Source organism: Miniopterus natalensis, chromosome 9, assembly GCF_054644295.1.
Source record: "Miniopterus natalensis isolate mMinNat1 chromosome 9, mMinNat1.hap1, whole genome shotgun sequence".
NCBI lineage: Eukaryota > Metazoa > Chordata > Mammalia > Chiroptera > Miniopteridae > Miniopterus > Miniopterus natalensis.
In genome coordinates, this window is record NC_142089.1 from 13996931 (window position 1) to 14010697 (window position 13767).

General features: G+C 52.1%; 1 protein-coding gene across 1 annotated transcript in view; it reads left to right on the plus strand.

Moving 5' to 3' along the window:
- MAN1C1 (mannosidase alpha class 1C member 1) overlaps positions 1-13767 on the plus strand; it is a 109324-nt gene that overhangs the window by 86202 nt on the left and 9355 nt on the right. The window contains exons 5-7 of the mRNA XM_087820227.1: positions 331-425; positions 7556-7682; positions 10679-10772. Of these exons, the coding sequence (XP_087676353.1) occupies positions 331-425; positions 7556-7682; positions 10679-10772 (316 nt within the window). The remainder of the gene's footprint in view (positions 1-330; positions 426-7555; positions 7683-10678; positions 10773-13767) is intronic.

The following is a 13767-nucleotide window of genomic DNA, read 5'->3' on the forward strand; positions in this document are numbered from 1 at the left end:
TATAATTATTGAGCCTTCCCTGTAGTCCTGACACCGCCTAAGTGCTTTGCAACTATTACCTAATTTGTATTCCTCCCAATAACCCTCTGAGGAAGGCAATATTGTCGCTGTTTTATGACCAAGGAAATTGAGGCTCAGAGAGAGGTGCCTCACCTCAGACCACAGAGTCGGGAATTCGAGGAGCCAGGCCTGTCCCACTGCAGAGCCTCATGCAGCGCCACCTCCCACCCTGGGCCCGGCAGCGTTGGCAGGTTTACCCAGCAGCAGCAGTTTTTTGCAGCGACTGCACCCCACCCAGCCCAGATTCACAATGTCCTTTGACCCTTCCAGGTGTTCCGAGTAAAGGCCATCAAGCTCGGAGAGAAACTCCTGCCGGCCTTCAACACCCCCACGGGAATCCCAAAAGGTGTCGTGAACTTCAAAAGGTAGGACTCCTTTGGTTGCATCTGCGTGGAAACTGAGGCACAGAGAGAGCGTAATACTTGCCTCTGGAATCACAGCCAGTCAGCAGCAAAGTGAAGACTGGCCCTCACCAAGGGCTCTCCTGGGCTGGTGTTTGTCACCAAACCTGGTTCTGGGGTTTAGGACACCCAAGGCCTGATCCTCAGGGGTGGGCAGGGGCAGCTGTTCCTCTGTGATTGTCCCATACACTGCCTTGACCCACAGCCCTCCAGGTGTGCCCTCCCTCTCTAGCTAGGGCCAGGGGCCAGTAAGGCACACCATACCCTCCGCCATGTGAAGGCACCCAAAGCTGCTAGGGGGTCTCAGGACCCTGGGCAGAGGGTCCCCTGGTCTGTCGACCCCCACCCTCAGGGCTGGGTCTCAGGAGCCCAGTGTCAGAACACGGGCTTCCAGGAGTGTCAAACCCACAGGGGCTCAGACCCCGAGGAATAAAGTGTGTGACTGGCTGAGTTCACATAAGCTAGTAACTGACCATTTCAAGACATGAACCCAGGAATTCCAACTCCATTTTTAATCATAATATTTATTGGAATTTACCCTCTGTAAAAATAATAAATTCTCTTTGCAGAACATGTGGATTATACCAAAAATGTTGGATAAGACTAAAAAATAACATGTGGTCCCACTAATGAAAGAATCCACTCACTGGTAGTGTTTCTTTCTCCTGGCTCTGTCTTAAAACATTTATTTTTATTGGCCACTTTCATTATTTCCCCTCTGATCTGTTGCTTAATTCAGTATGTGAACTAAAATCTCCCTGGGTAGTCGCTAAGTCACAGAGCCAGAGTGACACAGCCAGAGAAGGGTGGAGCCAGGGCTGCAGCTCTGTCCTGCTCACCTGTTCCCTCAATACCTCAGGGCATTCACTTGTCCCCTCAACACTTCCCTCTCATGGGATAGGAGTGTATTTATATCCACCCATTTTCCATATGTAGCAACTGAGACCCAGAGAGGGGAAGGGACAGGGTCAAAGTCAAGAAAACTAATGGCCCAGCCAGCTTTAAGATACATTGGGGTGCATATATCTTGCTTCTGGACATCCCAGATGTGCCCCCTGTCTTGCTTTCTCTCACTCTGTCCCTTCACTGGATTGCCCATCTCTCACAGCTTCCCTGACCATCAAAACCCAGCTCAGAGGACACCTTTGTCATTAGGCCAAAAGTGTCTTTGCCTGTCCTGGCCTCCAGGCACTTTATCTCCTTTCTCATGGCCCTTGTCACACGCATCTTCATGTTCCCCCACTGGCCTGGGAGCTTCTCAAGGTCAGGATCCACGCCCAATTCTTGTTCCTTTGACAAATATTCCTGCTAGACAGTGTGTTTGGGATAAAAGATTAACAATAACACTGTTTCATTTATTGAGTAGTCGCCATGTGCCTAGCATGGTGCTAAGAGTTTCTGTACATTGCCTCACCAAACTTCCTACTCACAGCAATCCTTTGAGGCTAGGCATTTATATTATCCCATTGTTAAAACGGAGTCTCAGAGAGATGAAGTAACTTGCCCAAGGTCTCCTAGCTAATAGGTAATACGGCTAAGATTTAAACTCATTTTGTTATGATCGATTGGAAAGCTCTGCTCTTACAGCCTGCCCGGCTGGTCCTCAGATGGGAACCCTGCTGCCCCTGAGCTGCGCGGAGTGGACCCCTGGGAAACCTTGTAGAAGACACCCGGAGAGCTCTCTGGGGCCATCCTTGAACCTCCAGGCCCTCCTATAACCCCAGGCCTGGGAGGAAGGCTGTAACGTTTCCATCGCGCCAGATGTCCCCTGTCTGCCTCCTAAAGTGATTTCTTATCTCAGGGCTCTCAGCCCAACAGGAGCTTCAGCCAGCTGTCTGGGAGGGAAGGAGGACACTGGGGTGGGGGGTGGGGGGGGCTTGGGCCCTGGTGAGAGTGCCCAGCTCCCTCTCTGTCCTGGGGAGGCCCCGCCCTCACGTCAGCCTGAATTGCTTCAGCATCCCCTCTTGGGCCTCACAGAGAAGAGAGGACTTGGCATCTCCACCTACTGTCTAATGTGGTCAGAAGGCTTTCTCAGGATGTGACCTCACTGAAATCTCTGAGGGCCAGGGTTGACTCCTCAGAACTGGACACTTGGATCTCTGCTCAGATTCCTTTTCCACAAACCTAAAGAAACAGGACCAGCTGACATGGAGTTGAGACAAGCACAGCTCCCTCCTGGGTCCAGCTTCTGGAGCCTCGCTGCCTGGCGTCTGGGACAGGGTGCCAGCTCAGGCATCCCTCCTCCTGTGTGCGAGCACTGCGGGCTGTACAAACCACAGCCCTAGCTGTCTGGTTAAGAGGCCCTCAGAGCCCGGACCCGGTCCGCATAGGTCCTGCCGTTCCTGATTAAGAAAGCGCATTTATGTGGGGGCTGTGTGCATGCTGCCGGCGCTGTGCACACGTGTAGGCATGTGCTGCTTTCCTGGCAACACCCCCTTCCATTTTCTGGGTAGGAGTCTGTCGCTAAAGGCGCCTCCCTGTTCCCCAGGGAGAATGTCAGGGATGAGTGCAGCCCGAGTGGCACTGACTCTGCTCTTTGGAGGGTGCTCTGGGGAAGCTGGGCCACACACGGCTGCCCCTGTTCTGGGCAGGGCTGGCTGTGGGCCCCAACAGGAGGGGGAACTAGGCTCTGGCCCGAAATTGCTGGTCACAGGGACCCTGAGGGAGGTGGTCCCCGAGTGAGCTTGACTGCTCCTCCTACCTGATGGGGAGGTGTGTCTTTGCAGCCTGGCCTGGGAGGCAGAGGCAGGGCCAGCCATGACCGGTGACCTCCAGGGACCTGGGCTCTCTGGGAAAGTGGCCGTGGCCACTCCAAGGACCCCTGCAGCTGATTCACTCGCTCTTACACACACATTACTCTCTACTGCCACCCACCCAAAACGTGAAGGCTCAGATACATAAGCTCGCCTTTGTGTCACACACTCACATCCATACATATGTGCGCACACTCACAAATATGCATTTTCAAATGCACACACACTGATGTACACATCTTAGTAATCGCCTCCATTTATTGAGTTTTCACTGTGTGTCAGGCACAATGTGAGCCCATGACATGGATTCTCTTTTTTCAATTTCACAACAACCACGTGGATCCCATTTTATCAGTGAAAAAACTGAGGCTCAGAAAGGTGAGGTGTCTTAGTCAAGGTCACACAGCAGCAAAGTGAACTTAGAATCAGAATCCAGGTCTGGCTCCAAAGTTAATCACTGCACCATACACAGGAGTGCACACACACACATAGAAACTTCTGCCAGGCTGGGGAGGGGCACTGTGGAGCGGCCCCTCCCGCCGAGGGGAGAGAGCACAGGTTACAGGCCCACTTGCAGGCTTCAAAGCCTGGGAGGGGAGGGGAGGGCAGAGCTCCCATTAGCTCACTGCCTCACAGGGCTGACCAGAGGCCCTTCCAGACTCCCGATGCTGCCCAGAGAAGAAGCATTTGGGATTTAGATTCAACTCTACCAGCTCTATCACTTACTGTGTGGCCTTGAGGAAAGCGTCTTCCCCTCTCTGAGCCTGTGTGTCTTCACCTATGAAATAAGGAATGGTATCTACCCTCCAAAGTTGGATGTGAAGTTAAAATAAGATACCACAGCTGCCTGGCACATATCAGGAACTTAATAACTCTAACAAACAGCACATAATTTATATGTGCATAATTACATAATGATAAAATGACAGTAATTACATGCATAATTTATACCTCACACCGACTCTCTGAGGTGTGGGTACCGTCATTTAATGGATGAGGAAACTGGGATCTAGAGAAATGAACCGACCTGCCTGAGGTCACGTGGGGAGCCAGCATTTTGAAGGCAGGCAGGAGGGGGGAAGGCGCTGCCCGCCTCTGCCCTGGCTGGCACGGCCTGTCTGCCAGGGCGGCTCCCCTACAGAAAGCCCACTTGGGAGGGTGAGTTTTGGAGGGAGGAGGAGAGGAAAGGCTTTTGTGGGGAGAAACTAGAACAAAAGATGTCTGGAAAGCTGATGGCTTTCTTTTTACTTTGAATTTCTCTGCAAGGGCAGGAAGCATCAATTATTCAGAAAACCCTCTGCCCATTGAGATCACAAGCTGGAGAGAGAAGTCTCGCTGGGAAAGACGGACAGAGTGGAGACAGCTTCCCCTTTCCTCCGGGTGGATGTAGGGCCATCTGGGTGGGAGACCCCCTTAGAGAAGTGCCCTGCACACCTCAGTTTGAATCCCATCTCCACCACCTACCAAAGTGACCTTTGACAGCTCTCTTCCCTCTCTGAGCCTCAGTTTCCTCTGCATATTGGAATTAATGATGCTTTACCTTGTGGGCTTTAAATGAAATAATGCAAGCAGCTTGCCCCAGTGCCTGCCATCTGTAGCAGCTCAATAAATGGAAGCTGTTTTATTTATTACCCAGGAGCCAAGTGTCCCCTCTCTATGGAATCCATCCCTCCTCCACCTGCCCCTTCCCCCCAAGTCAGGAAAATACCCAAGGAAGTGGAGACAGGAAGAAAGGACCGGTGTTCTCCTCTATGTTTACTGAGGTCACCTGCCCCAAAAGATCCCAAAATGCAAGTTCTCTGACTGTTTCTGGAAGCTGGGAGACGTGAGTTTCCCAACTTTCCCGGAAACTGCATCCAGGCTAGAGAATGGACTTTAGAAATGAGAAGGGCAGCCTTGGGAGCCCCAGCCCCACCCCAGGAAAATCAGTGCCCCTCAGGTGACAAACTGTGACCTCCCAAACCCACACCTGCCTTCTTAGGTCCTGTCTCTGAGTGGCAGAGGGACAGACAGGAGCTATTCCTAGGGAGCCAGAGCTATCACAGCAAGGAAGCAAAAGGACTCTCCCCCAGCCCTACCCTATACTAACTGCACCTCGGAGCCCCTACAAATGAGGAGCTCACTCCACCCTGCTCTGACCCCACCCCATCCTCCACAATCTCTTGCAGAGGGAGGTTGACCCCTTCCCCCCTAGTTGTTCTAAATGTCTCATAGAAAAGATCATCATGATGCATATGAGGAAACTGAGGCACAGGGAGAGGAAGCAGCTTGCCCAAGGCCACCCCCATTCTGCACCTTCCTCTTCTCTCTAAATCCCCACAAAAGTCCTAGGATGGAGACTGGGAGGTATTATTCTTGCCTACTTTGTCCAGTGCAGAAACTGAAGTACACCAGGAGGAATGGTTTGCCCGAGGCCTCTCAGCTAACACACTTGAACCTGTGCCTCCAGGCTGCAAACCCTAGGGAAATGTTAAGTGAAAGCACCTGGAAGGGCAGTGTCCTTGCTTATTAATGTGTAATAAAAGTATGGTGGTTAGGTGGTTAGGACATCAGCCCAGCGTTGGGTCCCAGCTGCTCCACTTGATGTGTGATCTTGGGCAGGTGATGTTACTGTGCCCTGTTTTCCTCATCTGTAAAAGGAGCAGATGGGAGGATTGCCTGAGGCCCTGCCTCTGCACTCTCCCTCCTTGGAAGCACCCAGTATGTGAAGAGTCATTTGACAGCCTTGTCCGGTGAGGTGGCAGGGTGTTAGTAATACCTCATGTACTTTATCTAAGGTGTTCTTGAGAATACATGGTTCACCAGTGAAGAAATCTTTGCTTCAAGAGCCCCTGCTTCTTTTATTTCTAACCTCGGCTTCCCCGGGGTCTGACAGCTCCAGGTGTGTAGTTATATCAGAGCTGCCTCCCTATCAGGTGTGGGTTCCATGAAACTCGAAGAGGTGGCCCTTGTGTGTCCTTGGGCAGCGTTGGCAGGGAAGGGAAAGGAGAAGGGCCAGGCGAGGTCCCTGCTTTTCATCAGCCCCTGTTCAGACCCTCCCTCCACATGCAGAGCCATTGACTGTGAGCCACCGGGTTGCCTTCAGCCACAGGATGGAAATGGAGTGTCTCTGGGGTCTTTATGGTCCTGACAGCATTGTCATTATCACCTGTAAATTTAGCAAAGCACCTATGCCGTGTCTTGGCCACCAAGACAGTGCTGCTGCTGTCCTTCTCAAGCCTGCAAGTCGTACAGGGACAAAGAAGAGTGCAAGTCAGACAGGCCTGGGTTTAAATAACCTTCAGCAAGTCACTTTGAAACTGGACACAATGGATCCAAGGCCTCCTGTCACTACTTGAGCCAAATTAAGCAGACACAGGGTTGAATCATATATGAGCGTTTATTCCAATAATGCTGGCAGTATGGGGAGAGCAGCTGGTCATCCTGGAAATTCTGCTCGGACCCCCTCGCCAGCTGGCTGGTTATGTACCAGCGAGGGGGGAAGATAGCTACCTGCAGCTGCGAGCTACAAGCGTAACAGGGAAAGGGGAGGGGAGGGCTGCAGTCGGGCCTTCAGGAGCTCAAAGTCCGATAACCAGATGGCTAATCTATGATGTTACAAACAGCTCAGCCTGGTTCTTGGGACCAAAGAATGGTCAGCGTTCCTGAGGCAAACTCCCGGAGGGGGTCAGGGTCGGGGCACAGCAACCAAATCAAAGCGTGTTCTGTCCTTGGTCTGTTCTCAAAATGTATTTCTTTTTAGCCCTGGCAGGTTTTGCTCAGTGGTTAGAGCATCGGCCTGCAGACTGAAGGATCCTGGGTTCAATTCTGGCCAAGGGCACGTACGTCAGTTGCAGGCTCATCCCCAGCCCCCTGTTGGTGCACATACAGGAGGCAACCAATCGATGTGTCTCTGTCACATCGCTGTTTCTCTCTCCCTTCTACTCTCTCTGAAAAGCAATGGAAAAAAATATCCTCAGGTGAAGATTAAAACAAACAAAAGTATATTTCTCTTTACAGCCCTGTTTTTCTTCTTGCAACACATCCTCCAGTTTCCCAGGGCCTGTAAGAAAACCTCTTATCTATAGTTAGTAAGGTGAATAATTATTAAACAACTGGGGCTCTGTTCTTATTCTGTGCCCTTCTTCACTATCAACTTCATCTCAACCTCAGTGTTCTTATTAGCAAAATGGGTCAATTACTAGTACAGATCCCCAGGGAGGATTAACTGAGGTTACGTGGCGAAAGGTCCTAGGACAGTGCTGGCACAGGGTAGGTGCTCCCCCGCTAAGCAGTCGCCTTACCCTCAATAAAGGAGCCAGCTGGGGGCAGGAGTGATGGTGGCTGCTTCTGTCTTTTCAGTGGCTCCAACAGGAGCTGGGGCTGGACCATGGCCGGGAGTAGCAGCATCCTGGCGGAGTTTGGATCCCTGCACTTGGAGTTCTTACACCTCACTGAGCTCTCTGGCAACCAGGTCTTCGCTGAAAAGGCAAGTCTTCTCCCTGCTCCCTCCCCAGACAGCCCCATGGAGAGCAGAATGATGGGCCACAGGAAAGTGGCTCCCAGATCAGCGGGAGGGTGCGTGGGGAACCCAGAGCCCCACTAACAGTTACTTGGGAAAGACCTGATTGAACCCAATCCCAGGTGGCAGGGAAGGCAAGTGCAGGGGAGTGGTCGGGATCCTAGGGAGGGCAAGGAAGAGACAAAGCTGCCTGGGGAAAGTTGTCAGCTGCACATGTCAGCTCGTGGTGACCATGCATAACGTGAGTCTACAGAAAGCGCAGCAGCTGAAATCTAGGCATCAACTTACACTGGCAGAAACGGGCCACCCGATGCAGAAGCCCCCTTTCCAGAGACATTTAACTTTTTCATGTGAGATCTGCCTGACCTTTCCTTCCAGATGCCCGTCTAGCTCATGCTGTCCACAGGCTGGCAAAGCGATTTCACTCTACAGCAGAGGCACGTGTCTGTTCCTTTTCACTGTTACCAGGCTGGCTAAGGCCATGGGGATGCTGAGAGAGAGCATCCAGGCTGCCGTCCATTCCGACAGCCGCCTGTCCCTCTGTGAGGCCCTCCAGAGGAGCAGTTTCTCAGTGCCTCAGCCTTGTCAGTCCCACTGTCTGGAAGTGTCTCCATGGGTCTAACCCTAAACCCAAAGAAGGGAAGTGTACTCACACCACCCTCAGATGACACTTAGGCTTCATTAGCAGTTGTCTCTCCCTGAGTCCTGCCCAAGGAGATGAAGCCCTGCCCTCCAAGAAGGACCCTTTGAAGGGCCCCACTCCCAAAGCCTTTCCCCCTAATGGTCAGCTCTTAGAACGCCAGGGGGCTAGGAGCTCCTAGATCTACTCTTCACCCAGTGGCTCCCAGTCTCTGTCCGCCAACCAGCCTCAGAGCATCCCCCGGCATGCCTGTGAGGAAACAGATCTCTGGGCTTTGCCCCAGGCCCAGGAATCTGCATTTTTAATAAAAGCACTTGTGTGCTTTTTGTTTTGTTTTGTTAAATATATCTTTATTGATTTCAGAAAGAGGGAGAGAAAGATAGAAACATCAATGATGAGAGAGAGTCATTGATCGGCTGCCTCCTGCATGCCCCCAACTGGGGATCAAGCCCGCAACCCGGGCAGTGCCCTGACCAGGAATCGAACTGCAATCTCCCGGATCCTAGGTCGATGTTCAACCGCTGAGCCACGCCTGGCTGGGCTCGTGCATGTTTTGACTCCAGCTTTAGGACCACTGCTTATTCAGTGTGGGAATCCAGCCACGTGTTCTCGAGAAAACACTCAAGAACATTTCAGCTCCTTGATCATTTCCTCTGCCTTGGGGCTCACTACCACCCTTAGAGAGCCCATCACGTCGTCAGACCTTGTATGGAAAGGACTCTGCCTCCCTGTGACACTCCACCTCAAAAGTTCATGCAATAAGTTTAATCCTTCTTCCCAATTAATTTTATTTGCCGATCATTCTTCCCAGCTCCACGTCATCTTCATTTTACAGAAGAGGAAACTAAGACTCAGAGGTTAAGTCACTTGTCCTGGATCATCCATCTGGAAAGTGATAGCGCCAGGGTTCAAATCCAGGACTTCTTGTCTCTGAGGCCCACGCTCTTTCAAGAGCAGATCAGTACAGCAGGCTTTAGGCTTTTTCTCCAGAGTCCACCGCCTCTCTGCTTCTCTCTCTCTCTCCATTTACATTCTCCAGCTATTTCCATCCCCCAGTCATGCCTCCCACAGAGGTGATTATTGGCAGTCAACAAATTGGCCCAAATTCTAGAAGCGCCTGCACCCTCTGGGGGAGCTCATTTAGCCTGCCTCACTGCTTACCACCAGGACAGTCGAGAATAAGTCAGGTACAAGCACAGCCCTGTCCCCATAATGGACTGCATTAACATAAGTGGATATGAAATCCGATGTGGCAAAGCAAATGCCATCCCCTGTAAGGAAAGGCCTGACAGCTAAAAGGCTGCTTCCCTTGCTCCTTGCCTTGTAGATAAATCTATGAGCATGATACAGTAAAGCCCCAGAGGGCCTTTCTCTCCCGGCAGGTGCCGTCCTGGGAGGATTTCATGGATTGCCAGAGTAAAGACCCTGAGGGATAAAGCCTTCCCACTTTTATAGCCCAAAGCCCCCTTGTGCTTGGTATCCCCAAAGGTTGCAAATCTAGCTTCCTTTTGCTCAGGTGGGGCAGCCTCTGCTACACGTTGCTGCATTGTCCCCACCCCAGTCCGTGCTGGACTCAGGAGCTGGTCCGTGTGGTCAGACAAACCTGACTCATGTTCTGGCCCTGCCATTTACGTACTGGGTAACTATGGGCCAGTCACTGAACCTCTCTAAGATTCAGGTGTCTTATCTGTTACACTGAGATAATAATACCACATAGGTTGTCCTAATTTTTGGAGATAATGTATATAACAGGTCTGGCTCAGAGGAACTGAGAAATGTTAACAGCTGCTGTTTTTTTTAAGACCCTGAGGTGCCTATGAGGGCCCAGGGGTACTGAGGAGCCCAGACCTCTCCTCTGGAATGGTTCCTACGGTGTCAGAAAAAAATAATGTGTTACCAGGTTGAACCATATGAAATTTCCAATATTTGACCATTTCTGACCTATTAAAAAGGCAGTTTTACCTAGTCTACAAAACAGCTACTATCCCTTATATGAATCTCCCCTCCTAAAAAGACCCACCTCCAAAAAAGCAACATGCAGTGAGGAAGGGGTGAGGTGAGAGTGGGGGTAAGGGGCCTGGCAGAGTGGTCAGTGCAGAGATAGTGGGTCAGGCCCCAATGCCCGCACATGGGCACAGTGCAGGTCAAGGCCGTCCCACCAGCTCTGGGTCGGAGCCTGCTGTCGGTCACGCAGCTCTCCCTTTCCGCCTCCTTGGAATTGTTTCCTCTGGATCTGAACCAGCTGCCCCGGTCCTCGGCGGGCTGGGAGTGGGCTGGCTTCGGCTAAAAAGTGAAGGCGCACCTGGTGTCCATCTCTTGGCAGGTCAGGCACATCCGGAAGGTCCTCAGGAATATCAGTAAGCCCTTCGGCCTCTACCCCAACTTCATCAGTCCAGTGAGTGGGAACTGGATGCAACGTGAGTACAGAGACACCCCACCCCTCCTGCAGCTGGTTCCCACCCAACTTTCCATGGGGCCCCTGGCAGGGCTCAGACCAGTGAGTCACTCACTCAGTGCTCCTGGATCCCACAGCCCCCCCAGGTAGCTTGGAGAGTTTTCACTATAGTTGTCATTGCTGTGGTGACAGACATGATGGTCCAGTAAGGCCCTGCCCTGTGTGTCCCCCTTGCACTCGCTGTCTCCAGCCTCCATCAGGGCTAAAGCTTCCATCTCTGGTGCCCACTGAAGGCTCCTCATCCCCCACCCTTTCAGGAATGTTCCTGTCCTAGCCCCTTCCATGTGGTTTCCCACCTCCAACTTTAGATTTAAAAAATAACTTAAGCAGAACCTAACTAATACAGCAGTATAAGTTCACTGCTGTATCTTATACCTGCCAGAATCGGTCCCAGAACTTCCTGCTGTTCTCTGTTCAGAGGCTTGTTTCTCAAGTAGACGGTTGTTGGTCACCTGGTCACCTATGGAGCCTCACTCACAGCCCCCAGCTTCACCCACTGAAACAGAATGGGTCCTGGGGGAATGCTCAGGTGGGAGAGTGTTGAGAATCTCCCAGACCCCTGGCATTGCACCCCTGCTGAGAAGCACTGCTCCACCCTGCCCTCCTGACCAAGGCCCTGGTCCTGTGGTCATAGCACAGATTGGTGGCAGCAGGTTCCATGGCCCTGCTCTCGGGGCTTCCCAGAGCCCCGCCTCACTGCCTCTGCCCAAACAAGGACCCCTCTCCTTCCCTCACCCCCTCTAGCCCAAGCTGTTAAATGGCATCAGCAAGGGCTTGGGGGGGGGGGCAAAGTATGACTGGGGGCCCGGGAGTTTGTTTTATCTCTTTGAGCCTTAGATTCCTCTCCTCCAAATTGGGTGCACTTGAGATATGTCCTTTGAGTATCAGGAAGGGGTGTGAAGTAATGGTCAAAAGCTGCAGGAAACAGATTTCAGTTCACCTGCCAGAGATGGGTTGTCCCGAAAGGGAAGAGGTCCCATCAGTAAAAGTATGAAAGCAGAGCCTGGCAGGGATGTGTGGAGACTGTAGGGGCCTTTTGCTTCCAACCTCAGCCTCCAAGATCTATCTGCAGGTCCAGGGGGCCCAGAAAGTTTGACCCAGGACTTTTCCCTGGTGATGGCCTCACTCTCAAGTGGCCTCATGCAAAAACCACTTCTAGAAATGTAAAGTATTTTTAACCGAACATGCTGCGAAATCCAAAAGTGTGGGAGAAAATGAAGGTTTGAATTACAGATTATGGCCACAGGAAGAGACAGTTCAGTAACTGTTACTGCTTTTAATTGCAAGGCCTGACTGGGCAAAGAGATAAACTACCCTGCTGCTGGCCTTAGCTGCTCCAGCACAATGCAGCAAAACCCATAAAAAGGAGAGGGGTGTGGCTTCCCAGCCTGAACAGCTACCTTGGCAAATTACAGGGGAGCCCCCACCGAGAAGCATAATTTTCTTTTCAGGCTGCGCCAGGGGTCACAGGGCTGGGCAAAGTCAGTCACGTGAAAAATTGTTTCATATTAATAAAATATGAATCCAGAGCCTGTTAAAGAGCAGAGGAGAGTTACAAAGCCCTGCTCGCCTGGGTGTCTGCTGTCGTCCTTCCATGGCTTTGGCGCCTGGGATTATCTCGGGTTTTCTTTTGTGTGTGTGTGATTGTGTATTTTTCCAGATGATAACATTCCCAACTTGCAGAAGCTAAGTGTGTTCACATTCTTTTCTCTCCTTGAATCCTGTTTAGCCCATTTACAACCACAGAAATTGCAGCTTAGAGAGGCGCAGGAGGAACTGGGGTGCTCTTGGCTGCTCCCCACTCTTGCTTGAAGCTGAGCTTCAGGGCAACAGGGGAGACCAAGAGCTCCTGCTGCTAGGACCTCACAGCCGGGAGAAGCTTCCAGGCTCCTGCTGGCACCAAGCGTGGATGCCAGCCCCTCAGCTTGGCCCCGAAGTGACTTGTCTTCGTTGTCCACTTCCTGAATCCCCCTCTTTCCTCGGTGGGAAGTGGCAGGTCTAGATTCTTCCAAATGGGACCATGAGCTGCCCATTAGCCCCAGCCTGGCAGCTTCCCCCAGTTCCTGCTACTTTTCTGCCGGCTGATTTCCCGGCTTGTAGGGTGGCTGCCCCCTGCTGCCCAGTGTGATGAGAGTGTTGACACGGTCAGGAAGCAGCAGAATCCATCTGTGCTCTAAAGCCCATTGACACCAACTCGAGCTCCCCTTTTAAAAGCATTTTACATCAGAAAACTAAAGGCCCACGGGGGAAATGACTTGCCCTGAGCTAAAGGCAGACCCGTTTTCTGATTCCCACTCCTGTACTTACATGGTGCTGGGGATGACACCACACACACACAGCAGCTAGAAGGCCGTGGGACCTCCAAGTGAGAATTGTTCACTTCAGTCACGGTCCCCCGAGAGACTATACACACACCCCAAGAGGGTGTCAGGTCTCAATCGCCTGTGGAACTCCTGGTGACCTGGCTCCCCTCTCCTGCACACACCTGCCAGGTAAAGCCCTCAACCACATCTCACACACACACTCTAAAATCATATGATGAAGCCCAAACTCTCTGGCTTGGCATTCGAGGCCCTTTCCAGCACGGCTCAAACCTACCTTCCTTTCATTTGTTCAGGGTGTCTGCTGCGTGCCATAAAGATACTGGACATAAAACGTGAGTCCTACACAGTCCCTCTCCACAGAGAGCCCCCAGCCTAATTGGGGAGGCAGACCCACAAACAGATTCCTACAACAGCATCAGGCACCCACCCAGCAACGGCAGGGCAGCCACCACCGAGCGCTTCCACCCGGGTCAGGTGTGGTGTATGCCTTGTCACACTCAGCCTCATGGTCACCCTGCGGGGAGGGACTGTGAGCAGGTTTATGAGACCACTGGGCGAAGCCTTTCTGAGGACAGGGAGCCATGCCAGGTGGAGAAGGCCACTCCAGGTAGAGGGTGGAGGGGTAGTCTCAGG